The 25,379-nt window shown below is 40.8% G+C and overlaps 1 protein-coding gene across 1 annotated transcript in view; it reads right to left on the bottom strand.

The window, feature by feature from the left end:
• LOC311237082 (putative flavin-containing monoamine oxidase A) overlaps positions 1-22,124 on the bottom strand; it is a gene marked incomplete at both ends in the record, with an annotated part of 183,954 nt that extends 161,830 nt beyond the window's left edge. The window contains 3 exons of the mRNA XM_084324888.1: positions 1,831-1,999; positions 21,797-21,884; positions 22,007-22,124. Of these exons, the coding sequence (XP_084181014.1) occupies positions 1,831-1,999; positions 21,797-21,884; positions 22,007-22,124 (375 nt within the window). The remainder of the gene's footprint in view (positions 1-1,830; positions 2,000-21,796; positions 21,885-22,006) is intronic.
• Positions 22,125-25,379: the final 3,255 nt, after the last annotated feature.

Raw genomic sequence — 25,379 nt, 5'->3', positions numbered from 1 at the left:
GAGATTAAAATTTTTACCATGGGAATCGATACCTTTTATCGGTACTTTACTCTCTCTCTCTTTGAAGTCTAAACTTCACAACACACAACCTAAAAGCCCTCCCTACCTCCCTCTCCCAAACCGTTCCTACAACAATATTTTTATGTTGCATGATCATGTATACTTATATATATATTTATTATGTATTTATAATTTATGTTTAAATATCAACATAATCTGGCAATCCTATCAAACTCCTCTGAAGTCATCTGGTCTTTCCAAAGACCAGATACAGGACATGAGCACACACACACACACAGAAAAGGAGAATGGCTTATAGCAGACTTAATGATTTTAGAATATTTCAGCTAATGTAGTTAAATGTTTATTATCATCAACTATCCAGTTCGTTTTTATAGTGTAATGTTTTGCTACTTAAACGTTAATTGAACATACAGTAGAGAGAGGGAGAGAGCGAGACAGGCTCAGACTCACTGTTTTTTGCAATTTGCTAATTGCATCATTTCAAATCGCAATTTAGATTTTAAATCGATTAACCCTTCAGCCCTACGGCAGACATATCTATGGCAGATACTGTACCTCCAAAACTAGGTGAACGACACTGAAACTTTCTGGATGGATAGAGGTAAAAGGAGAAATAGGCTTTTTTATGTTGGGTTTGAATTCAAACTCATAAGAGGTATTTATCTTCTAAGAGATTTAGACTGTAGAATAAATCAAATGCGGCCCACTGATACAGATGTCATAAAGAAAGATTGTTGCACTAAATGTAATACCCCTCCCCCTCCTTCACCTCACACACACATTTTCTCTTCTGGCCTGTAACTATTCATTTGAGAGATGAAGGTGGTTGGTTCTCAGTTGAGTGTGAAGAATGTACTCTTGTGCTATCACTTGTGGGACGTGACGAAATTCACACAGCACGGCTAATGTGAAAATTCATTAGCACATCCATTTGGGATATCATATCGATCCTGTGCAGGGCAAGGTTGTTGGACAACAAAGACGATTGCTAAAATGGTGAATAGGCCTCTGAAGACATACCTACAGAGAAATACTAATGTAATCCATACTGTAGTTTATCCATTCCCTTCGAGCAGATAAATGGGTCATTATCACGCCCGCTGTTCGAAAACCACAAATATAAAAATTCTACCAACATCAATTCAAAACGTAATTTCTTCTCTCTGTATCATTTTGACCCTCCTGTGATTAGTTGTTTTATGGCTACTTCTTATCGGATGTTTTACAGCATTATCTGGAGCACAGGGGAAAAAGGCTCTGAACAACAAGTGTAGTCCTAAGTGCAGCATACTAGTAGGCTACTTTGCTGTATAATAATAATAATAATAATAATAATAATAATAATAATAATAATAATAATAATAATAATAATAATAATAATAATAATAATAATAATAATAATAATAACTTTATTTATAGAGCACCTTTCATACATGGATCGCAGCTCAAAGTGCTTCACAGCAAACATAGGCATACAATTTGCATACAGTTGACAGAATAAAAGCAATGCATAAAGTGCAGACATAGGAATAGGTATAAAAGTAGTGCAATGTAGAAAGTGCAAACATAAGCATAGGCATAAAATAAGTACAATAAGTACAGTGTTGCTCGAAAGCATGTGAACCCCTCCGGAACAGCCAGTCCCCCAAACACCCCACACATCAATCCCCCCCCCCCCTGATAAAGCACGCCATGACCGAACACAAACAGCCCACGCGCCACTCACACCGCCATGCCGGTGTGAGTGTGCCACACCCACGGGCCGCTCCATCTCCCCCTAACTCTAGGCTCACTGTATCGTCTCACCTTCCAAAGGAGCAGGGTGAAGTCCAACAGCACCAGCGGGGACAAGGCAGGGATACTGGTGTAGGTGCGGACCTTGGCACCCACGTGATGCACCTTCTTGCCTGCGTTGTACTGCGGGTATATCTCCAGGCCCAGTTCCTGGATGAGCTCCATGATGTCTGTTTGGGTCCTGAAACAGAACCGTTGCTGGAATGACTCAAATAGTTGAAGTTAAAATTATATGTTTACATCTAAATACGCGTTTACAATTTATTCAGTTGCTGCTCAGTCAATTTACGAATTACACTTAACAAACGATGTAAATGGCAGTAATCCATGAGGGGAAAAAACATATAAGTGTAGCAGGGTGGATTATCCTTGCTTTATGGGAGTGGATGTACACGGCCACCTGGTAGCGAGAACGCAGCAGAGCTGGGTCCAGCTGAGTCCCCGACTGTAGGCCAGGAATGTTGAAGTGGAGGTCGAGCAGCAGGAGTGGATGGGGCCTAGGATTCACTGACCTAGGGATGGTACGCTGGTCCTTCTTGCCCTCCAGGGCGATCAGCAGTAGCTCCCCACACACCCACACTTCCCCCAATACTTCCTGGGCCCTCCCACACCCGATGGCAGTAAAGATAGATGATATATTCGCTCCCCAAAGCAGTACCCTTCCTTAATGATGAGTGGAGACCTTTCACAATGAACTATATAGGCAGGGGGTGGGAAAAGGGTTAAACTGTAATGAGCATTACCCGGAAAGGAAAAGGTTAGACAGAATGCACATTAAAGCCCAACTTGCAGGTTAAACCCTAATTATGGGTAGTTTACATCATTGGTATATAATTTCATTATTATTTTTTTTTCATTTGACGCCGGAAATGCCACTCAGAAATGGTTAAAAAGGTCCACGCACGAATAACATGCACGAGCAAATTAAAAAGCTTATCAGAGCTATCAGGGCCATGACGTCACGTGGGGTATCTTTCCCCTACTTCTGATCCACTACAAGGAGTTTTGACGAGTGCAGAAAGCTATTTCCTTGATCCAAATGGACGCCTTACAAGACGCAAATGGGTTTAATCGTCAGAGACTTTGATGGACCAGCTACAACTGGTTGAAACAAGGTAGTTATAATGTTTTTAATGTCGTAAAAAAATAACTACATTTACAACTAGGCAGCCTGTTGTTCAGTACAGCAGCGCTACTGGTCTGTGGGCTGTCGCCTTATCCCCGGGTCATAGTATCAAGCTGGCTATATAGCTGTGGCTAACGTTACCCCGCTAACGTTAGCATTATGGCTACTGTCGTGCATGTAAAAGAGTTTTGGGAACGAGTAAAATGTGTAGGTCCTCTTCTCAGACCTGTGAGGCAAAGCACTGCTGCACACACATCCTGCCGGCTAGCAAGCTATGCGCCCTGGCATGTTGATACGATAGTAGCCCCTTTAGCTGCACTCGGTGCATCAGTGACGATAGCTATGAGCTAACTAACGCTACAAGCTCAAACACCTTATAACTACTACTATTGTCGTGTCCATAAGTTCCTTGGCAGAATACTTGTGATGACAAAGGTATACAAAGAGGAGAGAACCATTTTATTCACAAAATTCACTTCCTGCTTCTGCTATACAAGCTGCTTTTCACTGTCGCTCCGTGTTTTTCTACCTATCGCTACCTTAATGATTTATTATAGCCCTTTCAACTCTAAATACTCTGTACGTTAACTCCCATATCCTATGGTACTTCTCCAGAACTGTGAATTTATTTATTTAGATTTATGACCGCAGTACTTCACCGAAAGGACGAGTAGCGAGATTTCTCCGTGGGAGGACCAGCGAGATGAAGAAGTCTCCGTCTTATCAGCTACACACAAAGGACTATGTCGGGCACTGCTGAAGGCGAGGATATTTATGAAAGGCGAGAATACTTCATAAAGACCCCGGCTGAAAGAAAACAAGACCCACCATTACCAGCTAAGTACCTAGCTTAGCTTCAGTTTAGCCTAACCTGAAAAGACAATAAATAAGGGAAGATGCCGGGACTCGGCTCTCCCACAGAATGTACTAGCTGCCTGAGGATGAGTAAGAGGATTTTAGAGCTGGAGGCTCAAGTTTCTATCCTGCACCAAATCCAACAGGATGAGCGACTCAATGACTCTATTTTTGAAGCTACTACAAATATAGCCAACAATACCATGATTGAGACCTGGCCTAGGCTAGCTACAGAACAGCACCACCCAAAAGACGGTCCCTGGCACAAGCAAGGAGCTAGACCAAAGCAGTGGACCACCGTCAAGGATAAAAAGAGAAATAAACTAAACAGGAACACGACTATTACCTCACCCCCGGTACCGCCAGGAAATAGTTTCAACCTACTCTCGGAAACACGCATATCAACACCCAAAGCAAAGAGACTTAGAAGCGTGGCTAACGACGCTAGCGAAGCAAACAGCGAGCGGAACGGAGCTCACGCTAACGACGCTAATAGCAGGAATACCGGAGCTCACGCTAACACTAGCGAAGCAAACAGCTGGCATGCCGGAGCTCACGCTAATGCTAGCGAAGCTAACAGCCGGCACATCGGAGGACACGCTAACAACGAGACGACGAGGAAAACAGAGCCACGAGCGACACGGCTAGCAAACACGACCCAGACTGAGCTAACGGCTAACAGCGAAGAGACTACCATGCGCCGAGGAGAACGTTGCGGTAGCCGACACCGAAGGTACGAGACCAGCGTTAACATGCCGGCTATTGAGAAGGCTAGTGGTACAGCTAGCGAGGCTTCACCAAGGCCACAGGACTGTGGTAAGAACCGGCAGACTAGGCCTAATCCAAAAACAAGCGGCCCCAAAACTGTTGGAAAGAAAAATGCTAACCTCACACAGAAAACAGACTGCATACTGATTGGAGATTCCACAACAAGGTATGTGGAGATGGCAAACACCGAAAATATATGTCTAGACAACACATCTGTGAAAGAGCTGGCCGAAAGACTTCCAACACTCATCGGGCCAGACATAACAAAAATTGTCATTCACTCTGGATCGTTTGACATCCTGCGAAGGAAAACGGGCACAGAGACATTGAAAGAGGATTTCATTTGATTAATGAACACACTAGACAAATATCAGGATGTATCCATCAGTGGACCAATTGCATGCTATCGCAGAGGACAAGAAGCCTTTAGTCGACTCCTAAATTTTAATTCATGGTTAGAATCTGCCTGTCTTACACATGGACTGAATTTCATTGACAATTTTAATGTGTTCTGGAATAATCCTGAATGCTTTCAGAGGAATGGATTCTTCCCAAACCGCCTTGGTTCGAGGCTTCTAGCAGCAAACATACGTCATGCCTTAGTGACTTCCAAGGGCATCAAACTCATGATACAAGCATGAGCACAAAGCGTCCTGTCCCCAGACAAGGCCATCATGGCCACCAGCAACCCGCTTGATCAAATGTCCCAGAGAGAGCTAATCAAATCAGCTCATCATGCTGAACAGCATATGCGACCCAACAACGCACTAGAGGAGATGGACAGTCTGCTAGCACCAAAAAGGGTATTAAATGAATAGTACAAACACCATGCCATCTTTCAAAACATACCGGTAATCTTAACCAGCCAATGGCATGGTAAAACCTATAAAAGTTTTACACCATCAATGCGTTCACCTGATATTAACCTCAAAGCCATCAAGGTCAAGCCAAAGCAGACCTCCTCTAAAGAAGTCCAACAAATAAAATTAGCCCTCCTAAATGTCAGATCACTGAATAATAAATTTGTTTTTAGTAAATGATCTGATTAAAGAAAATAACTTAGATTGCATCTGCCTAGTAGAGACATGGCTCAATAATGACACAGCTACATCAATAATGATAGAGGCTTCTCCACCAGACTATATTTTTTATCAAATACCCAGAAAAAATAGAAGGGGGGGGGGGGGGGGGGGGGGGGGGGGAGTGGCAGCCATTTTCTCCTCAAAACTCTTGTTTAGAATCACGGAACTAGGCGAGTTCATGTCGATGGAATATCTTGCCATTGAGCTCAAAACAGAATCAACCATTATCGTCACAATATACCGACCGCCCAGACACTCACCAATATTTATACAGGAGCTCTCTGAACTGATCTCATTATGTGTTACCGGATATGATAAGGTGATCCTAAATGGAGACTTGAACATCCATTTTAATAAGAAAACAGACTCCAAAACTATAGAGCTAGAAAATCTACTGGATAGCTTTGATCTAACACAACCAGGGGTGCAGTCGTGCACACACGCGGTTACACGGCGTGTTATTAGTAGTCACTCAGGGCAGAAGTGCGCGCAATGATAAGTACCCGGCCGTTGTAGAAAGCTACCCGGCCGGCGGCCGGCACTTCTCACCTAGACTTTGCATAATAATAGGAACCTACGAGAAGGTGGGGGGCTGCTTGATCTCCATTGTTATGCATAATAATCATCTGTTCTGTGCGCAACTGAGGGAACATGTACTGTATGCGCGTGCGCGGGAGCGCGCGTGCGCGTGGCGTGTAACCAGTTCCCATATTACGACTGCACCACTGAACACAACATATAACAAATGCAACCCACAAGCTTGGAAATACATTAGACTTAGTTATAACAACAACTGGGCTAAGCATAACAAATGTCTCAATAACTGAATTACCTGTCTCCGACCATCACTGTATATTTTTTGATACTCAAATAACCCTTACTAAAACAAAAAAAGAAATCATAGTTCAAAAGAGGCTCCTAAACGACAAGGCTGAATCAAAGTTCATTAATCTTATCAGACTACATGAACCACACAATCATGACAGCTCTCTAAATGAAATGGTATAAAATCTCAATGATGCACTGTCATCTGTATTAGATTCTGTCGCCCCACTAAAAATGAAAAAAAAAGAAAACCAGAGCCTCGCCCTGGCTGAACTATAATGTGGTCAACAAAGAAAAAAGGAAATGTCGTGCAGCAGAGCGAAAATGGAGAAAAACAAAAACCACCATATGCTGTGATATATACAAAGATGCTTTAACTGCTTTTATACAACGGCATGCAAATTTCTCGATTCTGATTGGCTGAAACAGTCATTTTACACGTCTTTATTGGCAACAATCCACGCTGCTGGCCCAGGACCCGCCCACAACCGACCCACATCACATCACTCCGCCGGATCACAAGAAGGTGGCCAATAATATTTACAAATGGATATGTTAATGGCGACTAAACGACTAAATATCAAGCGATTCTGTCACAGCGAATGTCTTAGTCGTTTAAACAATGTTGGATGATGTAATTGATGGGTCTTGACTCAATCTAGAACAAAAGAAAAATCGCGGATTGATTGATAGATTAATTGATTGATTTAAATTTCTTCCTTCCTACTTTCTACTGACTGCAGCGTTCTCTCTCACTTGACGCTGGCGTACCCACAAACACACACACACACATACACACACACACACACACACACACACACACACACATACACGCACACGCACACACACACTGTGACACACACACACACACACACACACGCACACACACACACACACACACACTCCTGTCTGCAACAGCGGGGGAGTCAGACTGAGAGAGAAGCAGCGCTGTTTTAAGTGAGCATGGTCTATTGAATTGATTGATTGGTTGATTGCTAATTTTATTACTGTACCCCTGGTTTCCAACTGGTTAAGTTTAGGCTAAAAGAAATAAATAAAAAAATAGGGCGAAGAAAACGTTTTTTTCCTATAGGGCAAAGAAAACGTTTTAATTTGTTTTACCTACTTTATAATTGTGTGTATTGAGCCGTATTGTATTGTACCCATTCTGCATCTGGTAATAAAATTTTCAATCAATCATTCCAATAATACACAGTTGGATGTGTTAGTTGGTTGGATGCACTTCAAGCTGCTTCCACATGAGGCAACTTCTCTCAATCATTCCAATAATACACAGTTGGATGTGTTAGTTTGGTTGGATGCACTTCAAGCTGCTTCCACATGGAGTTGTGGGAACTACTTTTTCTGGCGGATGGTTTTTTCAATAAATCTTCGATTAATGTGTGTTTATTGTATAGAAATAAGGTTGGATGAATCTGGCAGTTGTATAAAAGCTTTACACCACGTGCAGTCGTGATTTGTGACCAATAAACCATGCCTAGGGGGGTCTAACGACCCTCGGCTGCGCCTCGGGCCTAACAACCACCCCTAGGCATGGTTTATTGGTCACAAACCACTCCTGCGTGTGATGTAATGCTTAAATAATAAAACCATCCGCTTAGCAAGAAAGATTACTTCTCTAAAATCATTACAGAAAACGCTGGAAACTCCAGAATCCTTTTTTCCACTATTAATCTACTACTCAACACTGCCCCTACACCTCCTCAGTCATCAGCGGTTAAGTGTGAAGAACTTGCACTATTCTTTAACAACAAAAGAACCTTGATCAGGGCCAGCATTACTCATGATGGAAATAAAGCTGATTGCAGCAAACCGTGCAATGTAACCATGAGAAGATTCACATGCATCACATTAGATGTACTCTGCAAAACTGTCTCAGAATGTAACTCCTCCACCTCAGACATTGACCCTATACCTATAGCTTTCTTCAAACGGGTGTTTAATAGTGTTTCAAGCCCTGTGCTAGATATCATAAACACTTCCCTTAGAACTGGTATTTTCCCAGATGCCTTTAAAACAGCAGTTGTAAAGCCATTACTAAAAAAACCTAACTTGGATAGTAATGAAATGGCAAATTATCGTCCAATATCCAACCTACCATTCATTAGCAAAGTACTTGAAAAGATAGTTTCAGTTCAAATAAATTCCTTTCTTGAAGAAAACAACATCTTAGAAGAATTTCAGTCGGGATTCAGAAAATATCATAGCACTGAAACTGCCCTCACCAAAATAATCAGTGACCTCAGGCTAAACTCTGACGAGAATAAGATCTCCATCCTTAGCCTGCTAGATCTCAGTGCAGCATTTGATACAATCGATCACGATATTCTAATCGATCGTCTTGAAAACCTTGTCGGTTTCTCAGAACATGTGCTAGGCTGGTTCAAAACATACATCAGAGGGAGGAAATTCTATGTTAGACTAAGAGAGCACATGTCTGATATATACGACAACAACTATGGAGTTGCACAAGGGAGTTGCTTAGGTCCTTTACTCTTCTCCCTTTACATGTTACCGCTGGGTGATATCATCAGAGAACATAATGTAGATTTCCATAGCTATGCGGATGATACACAACTGTACATATCTGCTGAACCAAATGATACAGCGATTAGCTCCATTACAGACTGCTTACTGGCAATAAATAAATAAATGGATGAGTAAGAACTTCCTGAAACTAAACGAGAACAAAACTGAAATTCTAATTATCTGCCCCAAAACTAAAAAAGAAACGTTAATAAAGAACCTGGGAGGACTAACCCCTTGGATCAAATCTGAGGTCACTAGTCTTGGGGTTATCATAAATTCAGAACTGAACTTCAATTCTCATATTAGCAAATTAACGAAAACATTGTTCTTCCATCTCAGAAATATAGCAAAAGTACGACCATTTATTAATCAGAACGATGCTGAGAAGCTAATTCATGCATTCATATCTAGCCGGTTAGACTACTGTAATGCACTTTTCACAGGTCTCCCTAAGAAAACCACAGAGAGGCTTCAGCTTATCCAAAACTCCGCAGCCCGACTGCTAACTAGAACCAAAAGGAGAGAGCACATTAGTCCAGTCTTAGCTACTTTACACTGGCTTCCTGTAACATTTAGAATTGACTTTAAGGTCCTTCTCCTTACATACAAAGCTCTAAATGGACAGGGACCTAGCTACATCACCAACACTCTAATAAATTACACACCAGCAAGAACACTGCGATCATCAATATTGTCACAAGGAAAGAAGATATTACCTACCTGGGTTCCATCCTAGAGGCAAATCTTTCCTGTGACAAAATGGCATCCAATGTAATAAAAAAAGTCAACCAACGAACTCGTTTCTTGTACCGGATCTCCTCACTGGTAAACAAGAATACCCTGAAGACTCTAGCAGGAGCACTCATTCAAGGGTACTACGACTATGCTTGCACCTCATGGTACCAAAGCACCTCAAAGGCGCTAAAAACAAAATTACAAACATCTCAAAACAAACTGGTCAGACTACTGCTTGACCTTACTCCTAGAACCCACCTCACCCCTGCCCACTTTGACAACCTAGGATGGCTTAGAGTAGACGACAGAGTACAGCAACTTGCAATGGGCCTGGTCTACAAGATACACTACACGACCAAGGTACCCATGTACATGACTAAATACTTCCCAAAGGTCAGTGAATACCACGATCACAACACCAGAGGGAGCTCCACAAATCATGTTAAACCCAGATTCGGCTCAAACAAGGGACTAAACACGTTTCGCAATTATGCCACATCAATGTGGAACGCCCTACCCAAAGCTGTAAAGGAATGTGAATCACTACCCACTTTCAAAAACACTCTCAAAAAACACCTAAGGGAGACTGCAACTCGAAACTGGCCCCTGTAAATGTCCGAACACAACCCCCGCCAATGTACAGTAAATTACCAAGTATGGTCTTGTCAATAATCCAATGTACAGTGTTGTTTGTACAGTTGTACAGTGTCCCCCACCCACCCCTCCTACCCACCCCCCCCCCCACCCACCCAACCACCTCCAATGTACAGTCCAATGTACAGTCCCATAATCCAATGTACAGTGTTGTTTGTACAGTTATACAGTGTCCCCCACCCACCCCTCCTACCCAACCCCCCCCCCCCCACTCCTACCCAACACCCCCCCCCCCCCCCCCCCCCCCACTCCTACCCCCCCCCCCCCCCCCAACCACCTCCAATGTACAGTCCCACCCCCACCTACCCAATCCAATGTACAGTTTCTACGCCTAATGTATATACTCTTTTCTTTCTGGACTCTTTTTGTATCACAAATACAGTACTGTAATTGCAAATCTGGTATGTCATAAATGTATAGATGTAGCAGTACTGTCTATCTGTATGTCATGTATGTCATATATGTTACGATGAATTGGAAATGGGGGACCCTGGTGTAAACAAGTCGAAAGTCTTTCTCTGGTCTGCATCCCCTTAACAATTGTATGTATTGAGCTGTACTGCACTGTACCCATTCTGCAATCTGTTAATAAAGTTTTTCATTCATTCATTCATTCATCAGCTGCTGGACTACTAGAGGCTCCCAGAAACAGTCAAAAGAGGATCGGTAATGCAGCCTTTATAAACTATGCCCCAAAACTGTGGAACAAACTACCCCAAAACATCAGGGAAGCCAACTCGCTAGACATAATCAAAAGACAGCTTAAAACCTATCTCTTTGCTCAGGCATTTCAATGAAACATCAGGGATATCCTGACACAAATTGTACTTACCTGCACTATTCTTACCCTGCCTACTTTTATCCACTGCCTATCAAATTCATGTGTCGGTTCTATGCTAATTGTATCTGACTACCTCCTACTCCTGTATGAAGAGAACTATTTTATCACACTTTTTACTTCTTACTGATCCACTGCCGTTGTATGTTAAATACCCTGTTGTATGTCCGTTCTATTTTATAATTTATTATTTTTAAACTGAATAATTTTAGACTATTTTTATTATTTGTATTACTGAAAACTGTAAGCAGAGAGCCTATTGGGATGCTAGATCCTAATGTGAAACACTGTGATTTACCATACCTTGCCACCTGTCTATCTTTTTTATGCTCGCTTATGCCTGTATTTTTTACTGTTGTGAAGCACTTTGAACTGCAACCTCTGTATGAAAAGTGCTATACAAATAAAGTTATTATTATTATTATTATTTTAAATTGGGTGATGTTATGAGTTTCGTCTACCAAGCTAAGCTAAGCTACGTTAGCTAACTTAGCTAGCTTCTAACGGTGTATACACAATATGTACAACGAGTAACGACACAATGATTTTCATTAGTACAAATATGGTAATATGGTTGTGGCTTTTACAAATAGTTGTTAGCTTTAGAGATGGATGGCTCTGATAAAGGAGCAATAGTGTTGTTAAGTGAAACAGATACATTTTCATTCATTACTCCTCGGCTAGTAGTAGCAAGGCTCTCTGCTTCCGGCCACTACCTGCCTGTGACTCTCAGACTCTCTGTGTGTGTGTGACTCTCAGGTGCCCTGCACCTTCCGTGACGACATCATTTCGATTACACGTGCACGTTTTGAACCATTGATTAAAATATCCACGTGCGTGGTGATTGTGTTGGGCAGACAAAATGTTTGATAAAAACGCTAAAACTGCGTAAATTTCAATATTTTTTTTTCTTCTTCATGAAAGTCACCGTTGGCCTAGTCCACATTGTTTATTGAACAAAAATACAACCTGCAAGTTGGCCTTTAACAGACACACACACAGTGCTCCCATTCAGTTCTCTTTACTGAAGTCTGAGGCAAGTTACAATTGATTACACAATGATTAACGTTATTTCCGCCCTGGACACCTAGTGCTCTCACTCCATATGTCAGACTAAAGTGCTTCCCACACTGGGCTAGACACAGTAATAACACCTTCCCTTTAAGGGTCTATATACTGTTCCGCTTCTCCGTAGGTGGGGAGAGAGGGGAGGAAGAGGGAGAAGGATAAAGGGGCTACTGAATGGGAATTTTATAAAAGAACACACGTTATTATCACACTCAAACAAAAATGACAGTGGGCCCACGTTACAAATAAAAGTCCTATCTATAGCCGGCTTTTCCCCAAAATAATAAATGGTCGGGGCGCCCCTAAACATTGTTATCAGCGTCAGTTCAAAGCACTGTTTTCTCTTAATTTTTTTTTGTCATTTAGCTGACACTTTTATCCAAAGCGACTTCCAAGTTCTGTACGACAAGTCCTCAGGAAGGGCACAGCTCTATCAGCTGAGTAACAATGTTCATCAAAGTGTTGAGTGCTACAGTGTAGGTTAGTATATTAGGACAAGTGCATGACAGTAAGGTTTAAAAATAATAATAATAATAGTAATTAATTTTTTTTTTTTATTATTTCAGATATTGGTTGAAGAAGTGTGTCTTTAGTCGATTGGACCGGTTTTGGCTGTCCTGACTGTGGTGGGTAGTTCATTCCACCATTCTCTTCTCATTCTCTTCTCACCGCAAGATATATGAATGAAACTGGGCTCACTGGAACCACAGACTCTCACCTTTACACCAAATGTCCAATCTATATTAGTCCCATGCAAGTGTGGACCAAAACCGTGCAGTTCTATTCAAGGTAATTCTTTACATAATATGATTCTGGGGAACCTGCCCTTTCTTTCTGTTGCAGTCAAATATGCAAATGTCATATTTTACTATTATTGTATTTGTAATTGTTATTACAGTATACAAGGAGCTACTCGATAAGGAAAGGGTGTATTTGTACTACACACATTTCTACATTGAAAAAACTAAATAAATCCAGTTGACAATGAAGTTATTCAATGAAATCCTTTTTTTTTCAAATATGGCCTGCTCACACAAAGGCAGCGCATAAAGGTGATGTTGAAATGCAGCAGAAAAACAGGGTATAGGTTCCCCTGAATCATATGATATAAAACACTTTGAACTGCAGCAGAAAAACAAGAGTAGGTTCCCCTGAAGCATCTGATATAAAACACATTGAACTGCAGCAGAGATGCAGGGTAGGTTCCCCTAAATAATATGATATAAAACACTCTGCTTTTTTGTCTGTCTTTATAGGGGTTTAAACCTGACCTATTCGGTGGCCTTGAGTACTTTATTCAAGGTCTGTAATCCATCTCTTTTCTGTGTCCTGTCGAACTATTTTCATACACGTCGTTTTTATACCAGTCGGCTTCCTCCTTTATCATCTCCAGTAGCCTCCGGTCCTTTGACTATTTGACAAAATAACCCGCTGTTCCACAACCACTTCTATAATGGCTGTAAACAAAACAGAGCAGAATATCAACTAGTTTCATGTTTTGTAAAAACCTTTTAAACCTTTTACAGGTTCCCAAAAGGACAATGGATCAGAGCTTGCCACTCATTTGCAGCAGGGTTCTGAAGGCACACAGGCGTGTATTCTCCTCCTAAGTGGTGAGCAGGCTCCACAATGGCAGGCAGGCACAGGTAACTATTTGGGTGCCGCCGAATCAATAGCAATTTTTGTATTCATTCCCAGTCTGTGTCTGCGAGAGAGTGTGTCAGTCAGTAAGTGGATTTGTAATGATTCCCGTCTGAGTGAAGCTTCACAACCAACCTAGTAATACAACTCTTGTCCCCATTTCTCTCGCTCCTCTGACATTCCTGGCACTTATCATACCCTTGAAGGTCCTCTGCACAAAGCAGCATTTCCTATATTTAGGGTATGAAACAGCTAAAACTATGTGTCATTGATTCCGCACTGTAGGCTTGAGTGCCCTGAAATAATTAGCTTGTTAGCCTATAATCTTCACACTAGGGCACATGGGATAAGCCACTTTTGTATCTCCACTAGGCCATGGGGAGATCAGTCCGGTCTGTCTGTATGTGCGTCTGTCTAACATGGACATGCCATAGTGAACCTATACCTATTGTCAACCTATACCTATACTATTGTCAATTGTCCAATCAGCCAGCTCCAGATCCCTCAGATCAAACAGTCAAATCTGCCGATGTGACTATTGGTTGAGGGGCGCAATATAAATAAATGTATCATATCATACATAATATCATCATATACCTATGCACTTAAAAACATTTATGAATTAATTTCCATCATTGTCGATTGAAATGCCCCCTTTCATAGCTTATTAACCATTCGTCAAAGAGACTTATGGGAGGTATCAATGAACTCGGTAGCACTTTATAATAACACCCTGTTATAATACATGTATAAGGTATTTGTAGATAATGAACTAATCATGAACAAACCATTTATATACATTCATAAATGATTATTAAATCATTTATAACTATATTTGTATACCATTTACAAAGTATTTATAACGCATTAGTGGATAATGAACTAATCATGAACAAACCATTTATATACATTCATAAATGATTATTAAATCATTTATAACTATATTTGTATTACATTTACAGATTAGTTCTACATTATTTATAACTCATTATCAACATTGTTTGTACTTGATTTGTTCATCATTAAATAATGTTGTTTAATGTGTAGTAACACATTTGTAGATGCTTTGAAAAATGGATATGAAAAAACGACTATACTATTTATTTTTCATGTTCAACAAATGATTTGTTAAGACTTTCATAAAACATCTATAAATCATTTGCAGATGCTATCGTGGGGGCCAATCTAAAGTGAAGCCTATTCATCATTAACAAGTGTCTTTAGGGCGTTAGACTTGGTAGACTAGTGACTTGTTCTTGGTAGACTAGTGACTTGTTCTTGGTAGACTAGTGACTTGTTCTTGGTAGACTAGTTACGTGTCCTTGGTAGACTAGTGACTTGTTCTTGGTAGACTAGTGACTTGTTCTTGGTAGACTAGTGACTTGTTCTTGGTAGACTAGTGACTTGTTCTTGGTAGACTAGTGACTTGTTCTTGGTAGACTAGTGACTTGTTCTTGGTAGACTAGTGACTTGTTCTTGGTAGACTAGTGACTTGTTCTTGGTAGACTAGTGACTTGTCCTTGGTAGACTAGTGACTTGTTCTTGGTAGACTAGTGACTTGTTCTTGGTAGACTAGTGACTTGTTCTTGGTAGACTAGTGACTTGTCCTTGGTAGACTAGTGACATGTTCTTGGTAGACTAGTGACTTGTTCTTGGTAGACTAGTGACTTGTTCTTGGTAGACTAGTGACTTGTTCTTGGTAGACTAGTGACTTGTTCTTGGTAGACTAGTGACTTGTCCTTGGTAGACTAGTGACGTGTCCTTGGTAGACTAGTGACATGTTCTTGGTAGACTAGTGACATGTTCTTGGTAGACTAGTGACTTGTTCTTGGTCAACTAGTGACTTGTTCTTGGTAGACTAGTGACTTGTTCTTGGTAGACTAGTGACTTGTTCTTGGTAGACTAGTGACTTGTTCTTGGTAAACTAGTGACTTGTTCTTGGTAGACTAGTGACTTGTTCTTGGTAGACTAGTGACTTGTCCTTGGTAGACTAGTGACATGTTCTTGGTCGACTAGTGACTTGTTCTTGGTAGACTAGTGATGTGTTCTTGGTAGACTAGTGACTTGTTCTTGGTCAACTAGTGACTTGTTCTTGGTAGACTAGTGACTTGTTCTTGGTAGACTAGTGACTTGTTCTTGGTAGACTAGTGACTTGTTCTTGGTAGACTAGTGACTTGTTCTTGGTCAACTAGTGACTTGTTCTTGGTAGACTAGTGACTTGTTCTTGGTAGACTAGTGACTTGTTCTTGGTAGACTAGTGACTTGTTCTTGGTAAACTAGTGACTTGTTCTTGGTAGACTAGTGACTTGTTCTTGTAGACTAGTGACTTGTTCTTGGTAGACTAGTGACGTGTTCTTGGTAGACTAGTGACGTGTTCTTGGTAGACTAGTGACTTGTTCTTGGTAGACTAGTGACTTGTTCTTGGTAGACTAGTGACTTGTTCTTGGTAGACTAGTGACTTGTTCTTGGTAGACTAGTGACTTGTTCTTGGTAGACTAGTGACTTGTTCTTGGTAGACTAGTGACTTGTTCTTGGTAAACTAGTGACTTGTTCTTGGTAGACTAGTGACGTGTCCTTGGTAGACTAGTGACTTGTTCTTGGTAGACTAGTGACTTGTTCTTGGTAGACTAGTGACTTGTTCTTGGTAGACTAGTGACTTGTTCTTGGTAGACTAGTGACTTGTTCTTGGTAGACTAGTGACTTGTTCTTGGTAGACTAGTGACTTGTTCTTGGTAGACTAGTGACTTGTTCTTGGTAGACTAGTGACGTGTCCTTGGTAGACTAGTGACTTGTTCTTGGTAGACTAGTGACTTGTTCTTGGTAGACTAGTGACTTGTTCTTGGTAGACTAGTGACTTGTTCTTGGTAGACTAGTGACTTGTTCTTGGTAGACTAGTGACTTGTCCTTGGTAGACTAGTGACTTGTTCTTGGTAGACTAGTGACTTGTTCTTGGTAGACTAGTGACTTGTTCTTGGTAGACTAGTGACTTGTTCTTGGTAGACTAGTGACTTGTTCTTGGTAGACTAGTGACTTGTTCTTGGTAGACTAGTAACTTGTTCTTGGTAGACTAGTGACTTGTCCTTGGTAGACTAGTGACTTGTTCTTGGTAGACTAGTGACTTGTTCTTGGTAGACTAGTGACGTGTTCTTGGTAGGCTAGTGACTTGTTCTTGGTAGACTAGTGACTTGTTCTTGGTAGACTAGTGACTTGTTCTTGGTAGACTAGTGATGTGTTCTTGGTAGACTAGTGACTTGTTCTTGGTAGACTAGTGACTTGTTCTTGGTAGACTAGTGACTTGTTCTTGGTAGACTAGTGACGTGTTCTTGGTAGGCTAGTGACTTGTTCTTGGTAGACTAGTGACTTGTTCTTGGTAGACTAGTGACTTGTTCTTGGTAGACTAGTGACTTGTTCTTGGTAGACTAGTGACTTGTTCTTGGTAGACTAGTGACTTGTTCTTGGTAGACTAGTGACTTGTTCTTGGTAGGCTAGTGACTTGTTCTTGGTAGACTAGTGACTTGTTCTTGGTAGACTAGTGACTTGTTCTTGGTAGACTAGTGACTTGTTCTTGGTAGACTAGTGACTTGTTCTTGGTAGGCTAGTGACTTGTTCTTGGTAGACTAGTGACTTGTTCTTGGTAGACTAGTGACTTGTTCTTGGTAGACTAGTGACTTGTTCTTGGTAGACTAGTGACTTGTTCTTGGTAGACTAGTGACTTGTTCTTGGTAGACTAGTGACTTGTTCTTGGTAGACTAGTGACTTGTTCTTGGTAGACTAGTGACTTGTTCTTGGTAGACTAGTGACTTGTTCTTGGTAGACTAGTGACTTGTTCTTGGTAGACTAGTGACTTGTTCTTGGTAGACGACTTGTTCTTGGTAGACTAGTGACTTGTTCTTGGTAGACTAGTGAGTTGTTCTTGGTAGACTAGTGACTTGTTCTTGGTAGACTAGTGACTTGTTCTTGGTAGACTAGTGACTTGTCCTTGGTAGACTAGTGACGTGTCCTTGGTAGACTAGTGACTTGTTCTTGGTAGACTAGTGACTTGTTCTTGGTAGACTAGTGACTTGTTCTTGGTAGACTAGTGACTTGTTCTTGGTAGACTAGTGACTTGTTCTTGGTAGACTAGTGACTTGTTCTTGGTAGACTAGTGACTTGTTCTTGGTAGACTAGTGACTTGTTCTTGGTAGACTAGTGACTTGTTCTTGGTAGACTAGTGACGTGTCCTTGGTAGACTAGTGACTTGTTCTTGGTCGACTAGTGACTTGTTCTTGGTAGACTAGTGAGTTGTTCTTGGTAGACTAGTGACTTGTTCTTGGTAGACTAGTGACTTGTTCTTGGTAGACTAGTGACTTGTTCTTGGTAGACTTGTGACTTGTTCTTGGTAGACTAGTGACTTGTTCTTGGTAGACTAGTGACTTGTTCTTGGTAGACTAGTGACTTGTTCTTGGTAGACTAGTGACTTGTTCTTGGTAGACTAGTGACTTGTTCTTGGTAGACTAGTGACGTGTCCTTGGTAGACTAGTGACTTGTTCTTGGTAGACTAGTGACTTGTTCTTGGTAGACTAGTGACTTGTTCTTGGTAGACTAGTGACGTGTCCTTGGTAGACTAGTGACTTGTTCTTGGTAGACTAGTGACTTGTTCTTGGTAGACTAGTGACTTGTTCTTGGTAGACTAGTGACTTGTTCTTGGTAGACTAGTGACTTGTTCTTGGTAGACTAGTGACTTGTTCTTGGTAGACTAGTGACACGTCCTTGGTAGACTAGTGACTTGTTCTTGGTAGGCTAGTGACTTGTTCTTGGTCGACTAGTGACTTGTTCTTGGTAGGTTAGTGACGTGTCCTTGGTAGGCTAATGACTTCTCAACACAGTTGTTCTTTTTTTCTTTCCCGCAGACAGTGGATGATCTCTGTGTATGTTGTGTGAGTGTGTTTGGATACCAGTAATTACAATTAATTGATGGTGTAATACATAGGTGTCAAACTCACGGCCCGCGGGCCAAATCTGGCCCGCCACGTCATTTGATGTGGCCCCCCAAGAGCGCAGGTAAAAAAAAAAGAAAAAAAAAAAATTTACATTAATATTGGGTTAAAAAATAGCAGTGTTAAAATAATTGTGGGTTAATGCGTTAATAAAGCTTTAACTTTGACAGCCTTAGTTATTACACATTCTTACACATACATGTATGTTGAACATCTGAGGTAACAAAGGAAAAAAGCCAAAAGCACTTACTCCTCAGACATTCTTTGACAATTTTACAGCCCAAAATACAAAAAAGATCCAGGCGGAATAGGTAACAAAGGGTTGAAGAAATATTGTCTGAACTGTCAGATGCAAACTGGCTGTGTGACATAACCGAGCATCTCGCTCAATTGAATAAGAAGCTGTAGGGACGCAAACAAGTCCCACCCAAAACTTGACCAATATAGTTGTGAACTGAGACAACCCTTATTTTGTTATTTTTTAGTACAGTTACAGTTGTGTGTTCATGCAGACACATAATAGCAATTTCATTACGAATTGAAAATGGGGGACCCTGATGTAAACAAGTCGAAAGTCTTTCTCTGGTCTGCATCCCCTTAACAATTGTGTGTATTGAGCTGTACTGTACTGTACCCATTCTGCAATCTGTTAATTAAAGTTAATTAAACTATCTTCCATTAGTTGGATGTATGGCCTCTGCAAGGTTGTGTGCAGCCATTTGTTTTTGTAACATCTGCTACATCTGTCCCACGTGTTCTTTGCAGCTCACAGTTGTTAGTTCTGCCCCTCTTGACTGTGACAAAAAGGTTTTGAACAAACTTAATGTCATAGCTTGTATTTGATGATATTCTTCTTTGTTATTTACTTGAATGGTTTGATCATTGATTGGTGGAGTAATATGGGGTTCTGATAAACTAAAATTATTTGTTAAAATAACATAAGCTAACATATATTTTTACATTTATGCAAATGAATATGCAATATGTATAACTTGAATAAGTAATAAATACAGAAACACCATGTTTAACAATATGTAAATGTGTAGCTACATTTATTTTACATTACATTAACATTTATACGGTCTTTGGCCCTTTGAGGGCAACCATAATGCTGATGTGGCCCTCTGTGAAAATTAGTTTGACACCCCTGGTGTAATAGATGGTGTTTGCATTTGTTAAATGTTGTAGGCATGTTTTTTCTTCTGTGTGGCTGCTGCCTGGTGAATATGTGCAATTATTTAATGGGCAATGTAACTCTATTTATTTATATTGCTGCAGACAGCTTGACAGTAATATAAGCCAGGAGACAAATTGCTTTTATTTTACTACATATTTACTACTTACTATTACATACTATGTTATTGTTAATTAGAAAACGTCCGTATGCGGTATGCACAAACTGTGTTCCAATTGTCATGGTTTTTACATGGTTTTGGTGGTCCTGTGATGGACAGCTGTCAATCACTGGATTTTGTGGATTTATTCCTGTGATGGACAGCTGTCAATCAAGCTGGGCCTTACATTTTAAGTTTGAATCTTGCAGGGTTAGCTGCTTTCTCATTATATTTTGTGCTGTCTCTCTAGTATTAAGTGTAAGTGCTGTTTTATGCCCTGTTTTAGCATTTAGCCTTTCATTGTAGCTGTTATTGTTTTAGGCTACTGGCTTTATTTAGCACTTTGTTTTTTAGAAGCTGTTTTGAGTTGAGCCTATTATTGTAGTGTATCCTTTAGGTTTTTCTTTATTAACTGCCACTACTAAACATACTGTACACTCCCTTAGTGGAGGTGTATTGCTTTTTAAGTTCTTTATATAAACTATTTTAGGAGGTGCCTTTGTGGCTTATTCCAGTTTTTTCTATATGCCTCTTCATTGAGTGTTTAAGTCCTGTTTTTTGGACTTGATTTATTTTATATATATATCTTATATATCTACTCCTCTCATTTTGAGTCATTCCACCTGTAAAGGTTGTTCTTTTGTTGTTTATTTTCCCCTTCTCAGTTTTGTGGTTATCCTTTATGATTAACCTAAAGAGTCCCTATTATCTGTTAGTGACCCAAACACCCGCAGCTCTCACACCAATCAGAACAATCTGTTATATCCTGCTGTTTTCAATCTAAAAGGCATCTAGGGTTTTAATTATACCTGCCACTGTGTTCAGGCACGTGCACACATAGAGCCCAAGGGGTGCTCTAGCACCTGCCCTTTTAGCCTCACCGTTACGCATATAGACTGCCCCTCCAACTGAAAAATGTCAGGATAGAATACAAATATTAGGTAAAGAGAGAAAGATGCCCCATATTCCATTGGAGTTTGCACGGCCTCCTCAGCGCCTCTCCGCGGACCTTTATATTTTATCCATAGCGTGGGTGGTGATGATGATGATGATAGAAACCGCTGTGGCACATACAGTTGAATGCTGGTATTACACTCATTGAGGGACATGAAGAAGTCAAGTCCGATGGGATTTGTGAATCTCAAATACAAATCGGGATTGGAATAAAAAATGCATACAATACAGAATATACAGCACTTCTTGGGGTCTGTAGGGTAAGCACTTATTCCCCCCACCCCCTGAACATTTATGGAGATGTATGGGCCTTTTAAGTCAGTGATAAAAGTGTCTTTCAAGGATAAGTGAGCTCCTGCACTGATTATTATAGTTCAATATTCAATATTTGGTCACCAAAACCCCCCAAAAAGCATAAAAAGGGGGCCCCCCCCTGCCCGAAAAGGGCCCTTAAAAATCGGACAACACATAGATATAGTGCCCTTTTCAGCCTTTGAGCACCTGCCCCTCTAAAGTCCTGTGCACGTCCCTGACTGTGTTGCTCTTACATTGTACTTAACAATCAGCCTTACCTGCCTACCCACTGAGCTCCAAAGTCCCACCGATCAACTCCACTGGACGCTGGTATTTCTTTGGTCACTGTTCTCCCCCCAACCCGATCTGGGAGGCAGAGATGGAAGAAAAACGATTGCATTCAAGAATGGAAACATATCAAAAACAATCCAAACCAAAAATGTAAAATGTGATATGATTAGATTTCTATTGCAGTAAATGTTACAGACCTTTTCCCTCCAATATCAGTATTTTCAACTTGGCATTTTGTTTCCTTATCGAATGAGCAGTGGTTAGTCCAGACAGTCCCGCACCAACAATAATGACATCCCAGATTTCCGCAGTCATGTTCAACTTCTATATGTTTCTGTGTCATATGAGGAGAAGCGGTAAGAAACTCTCTGCTTTCAGGGTAGATAACGTGCTTTCATAATAATGCACTTTGGAATGAAAAGCTGGGCTTGTAACCTACTTGAATCCAATTGCCCTGTAAACAAACATTTCAGTCCGTCCACCTGTCTAGTTGTATAGCTTTGTGACGTAATGCTAAACATTTGATGCAGGCCAAATTTCTATTTGTAATTTACACATCTTTTTCATTAATTCAGTAGTTTGTATGGTAACCGTTAAATAAACACACATTGAATATAGACAGTCCATTGTAATGTTATAATGTACAGTGTGTGTAATGATGGTCATGAAAGTTCATTCATTCATTCAAACTTTATTTAAACTTGAGGGACACTGAGATTTCCCTTCATTTACAGTGACTAGTTAAAACCACTTATTACATGGCGTTTTCACATTCGCCGAAATGCTTGCTTGTGATTGGTCAATAGCCCCTGACAGCGGTGAATTATTTTTCGATAACCACCGGTGATTATTGTTTTTCGCAGCTGTTCACAAATCAAAGCCCACTGACACACTGCATCAGTGCAGCCAGACACACCTGGCTGCACTGACAGCGGAGTGTGTGTGACGATGACAGCAGAGCCAGAACAGAACTGCGTCTGCATTTGATCTCGTCTTGTCGATGTAAAATGAATTAGGTATATTGTTAGTAAGTTAGCCATGTAATAAGCGGGATAATGTATAGCTATACGAGGTCATTGTCGCAAAATAATTGACCTTCACGGACGTTTAAAACACCTCGGCGCGGCGCCTCTGTATTTTAAACTCTGTGTCGGTCAATTATTTTGCGACAATGACCTCGTAGCTATACATTATCCCTTACATAACATGCACCCAGAAAAGCTGATTTTTTTTTACTTGAACTTGAGGACTGCATACTTTTTTTTACAAAGCTTATCTTTATACTTTATCCTTATAGCACCTGGTCTCTTTTGAAAGATAACATCCTGAAGTTTCTTACACAATAAAGGAAAATCACTTTTAGTGCTAATGAATAGAGTAATAGGGCTGAACTTGAGTTGTACTTGCACTTGTGTACTCACGTTTTTCTGTAGTAGTTGCAATATTCCAATATTTGTTTTATAAAAATAGGTATAAGCTGGAAAACACTGCAAATACATAGCCTGAAGTCTTATGTAGTACAGGTCCAAATTTGATAAAAATCCATTCAGAAATTAGTCTTCTAGAGAGATCCGGGTAAACCGTGTGCCAAGAAAAAGGCTCTCCATTTCTCCATTTCCTCATCCACCTCAATTCATTCGGAATTCACTTCTGGTTTTTGCTTGTCACCTTTCACCTAGATCCCTTATTCGCACACCCCCACGTGGGGTATCATTGGAAAGCTACACTCATTGGCTACAACGCTGACCAATAATGTTTGCAATCGGTGGATGATTGGCAGAGTTAGAGCGTCAGTTTAGTTTAGTTTATTCGGATCCCCATTAGCCATTGCCACAGGCATAGGCTACTATTCCACACAAATCAATATAATACAATAAAATCAATACAATACAATCAATACAACACAATAAAACTAGAATTTCAGAATATTTAGATTTCATCATCAAATTCAGATGATGAATACAACAGAGCATCTTAACCGCAGCACTGGGCTGTTTCTCCCCTCCTATACCCTCTCATTTACTACAGATGTCCCAAAACAAAACCACGGATGAATGACAAGTTTGCAACACAGCAGTCATTACAATAGGCTTTTCTTTTTTCGCCCAATAATGTTAACGTCTGGAAACACACACACACCAACTTTCTTCCGTGCAACTTTCTGACATCATCACAGCTGATCTGAGAGAAAATATCCTCATCCTCTACTTTAGCCTAATCAATACAATCAATGGATTCACGTGAACAATAAATAGTAAGACTGTTGAACACATTATGAGAGGGGCAGCCCTGATGAGCAATGGATTTTTACAGCACCGGTTGAGGTTGGCCCACAAATAATCCATGATGAGCTGGTGTGTGGGTATGGGCGCACACATGGACATGCATGCATGTGTGCACATACGCATGTGCTCAAACATGAACAAATTATATGCACAAGCTAAACTTTTCATTCAAATTGTACAGTACAGTATATTGCTGAGTTTGCACCTTGTATGAGTGTGCAACGTGGGAATGCATGTAAATGGTAAATGGTTTCTATGCAAAATATTTTTCTTCAAAGTAACTACTGTAGGAACGGATGGCTTCAGAATGTAGTGGAGTGAAAAGTACAATATTTACGTAGAAATGTAGTGGAGTAAATTATACTGTGAGCTTCTTATTTCAGAAAAGAACATGTATCATGGTTTTGAAGCCTACAACACCTGCCCTATTGGATTGCATTGAAGCGATCAGGGAAATGGTGGCCTGTACTAGTCAACATCATGTCAGACAATGTTATATAAAAAAAAAAAAAAAAAAAAGCTAACCTGCCCTTTAAGAGGGATATTCTCTATTGAATGGAGCCTGTGTCACTGCTTTCAGGACCATGGATAGATCCCAGGTGACACATGTCTGTCTGATCACAGGCTTCATCCTCCTGGCACCTTGGAGACATATCTCAACGGATGGATGGTTTTTACCCTTGATAGGAGGAGATGGTGCATGCATATACGTTAACAGTTGATTGCACACAACCTTGATCCAGCGTCTCCTGTACGGATACAATGTAGTCCACCTGGCAAGGCAGGGGATTCACATTTTTCCAGGCACCACTTTTCAAAAACATCCCCAACATTATGGGTTTGGAAGTGGATTCAGCTCTAGCGTATTGTATCATATAAATTACGCTAGTCAGTAGCCCAAAGCTGCTTGACCACTGCTTCTCTGCGAGTGGGCATCTGTAATATCTCCCAGTTCAACTGCCGTTCTGAACTGAGGAATCCGGCCAACGGCGTCCCGGACAACATTTGTACTAGGTCCTCGTACCGTGCTGCTGTGTAATGTCTGTCCGGAGCCACCAAGAGGGCAGTCACTTGCGACTTGCGATACAAAACATCTTCCGAATCTGAGGTATCGACACGATTATCGAAGGCCAAGGTGTACTCGTTCATCAAATAATGATGGATCGATCGCTGTTTCAGAGCTGTAGCGAGTCGAGAATGTAAACACAAACCCATGTGCTATTTATGGGCCTCGACAGAAACTCGAGAACTGGTGGCTGGCGATTAGCCAACGAAACCTTTTTTG

This window comes from Notolepis coatsorum (genome assembly GCF_963971535.1).
Source record: "Notolepis coatsorum genome assembly, chromosome: 11".
NCBI classification, from domain to species: Eukaryota; Metazoa; Chordata; class Actinopteri; order Aulopiformes; family Paralepididae; genus Notolepis; species Notolepis coatsorum.
This window is presented reverse-complemented; position numbering and strand designations above follow the sequence as displayed.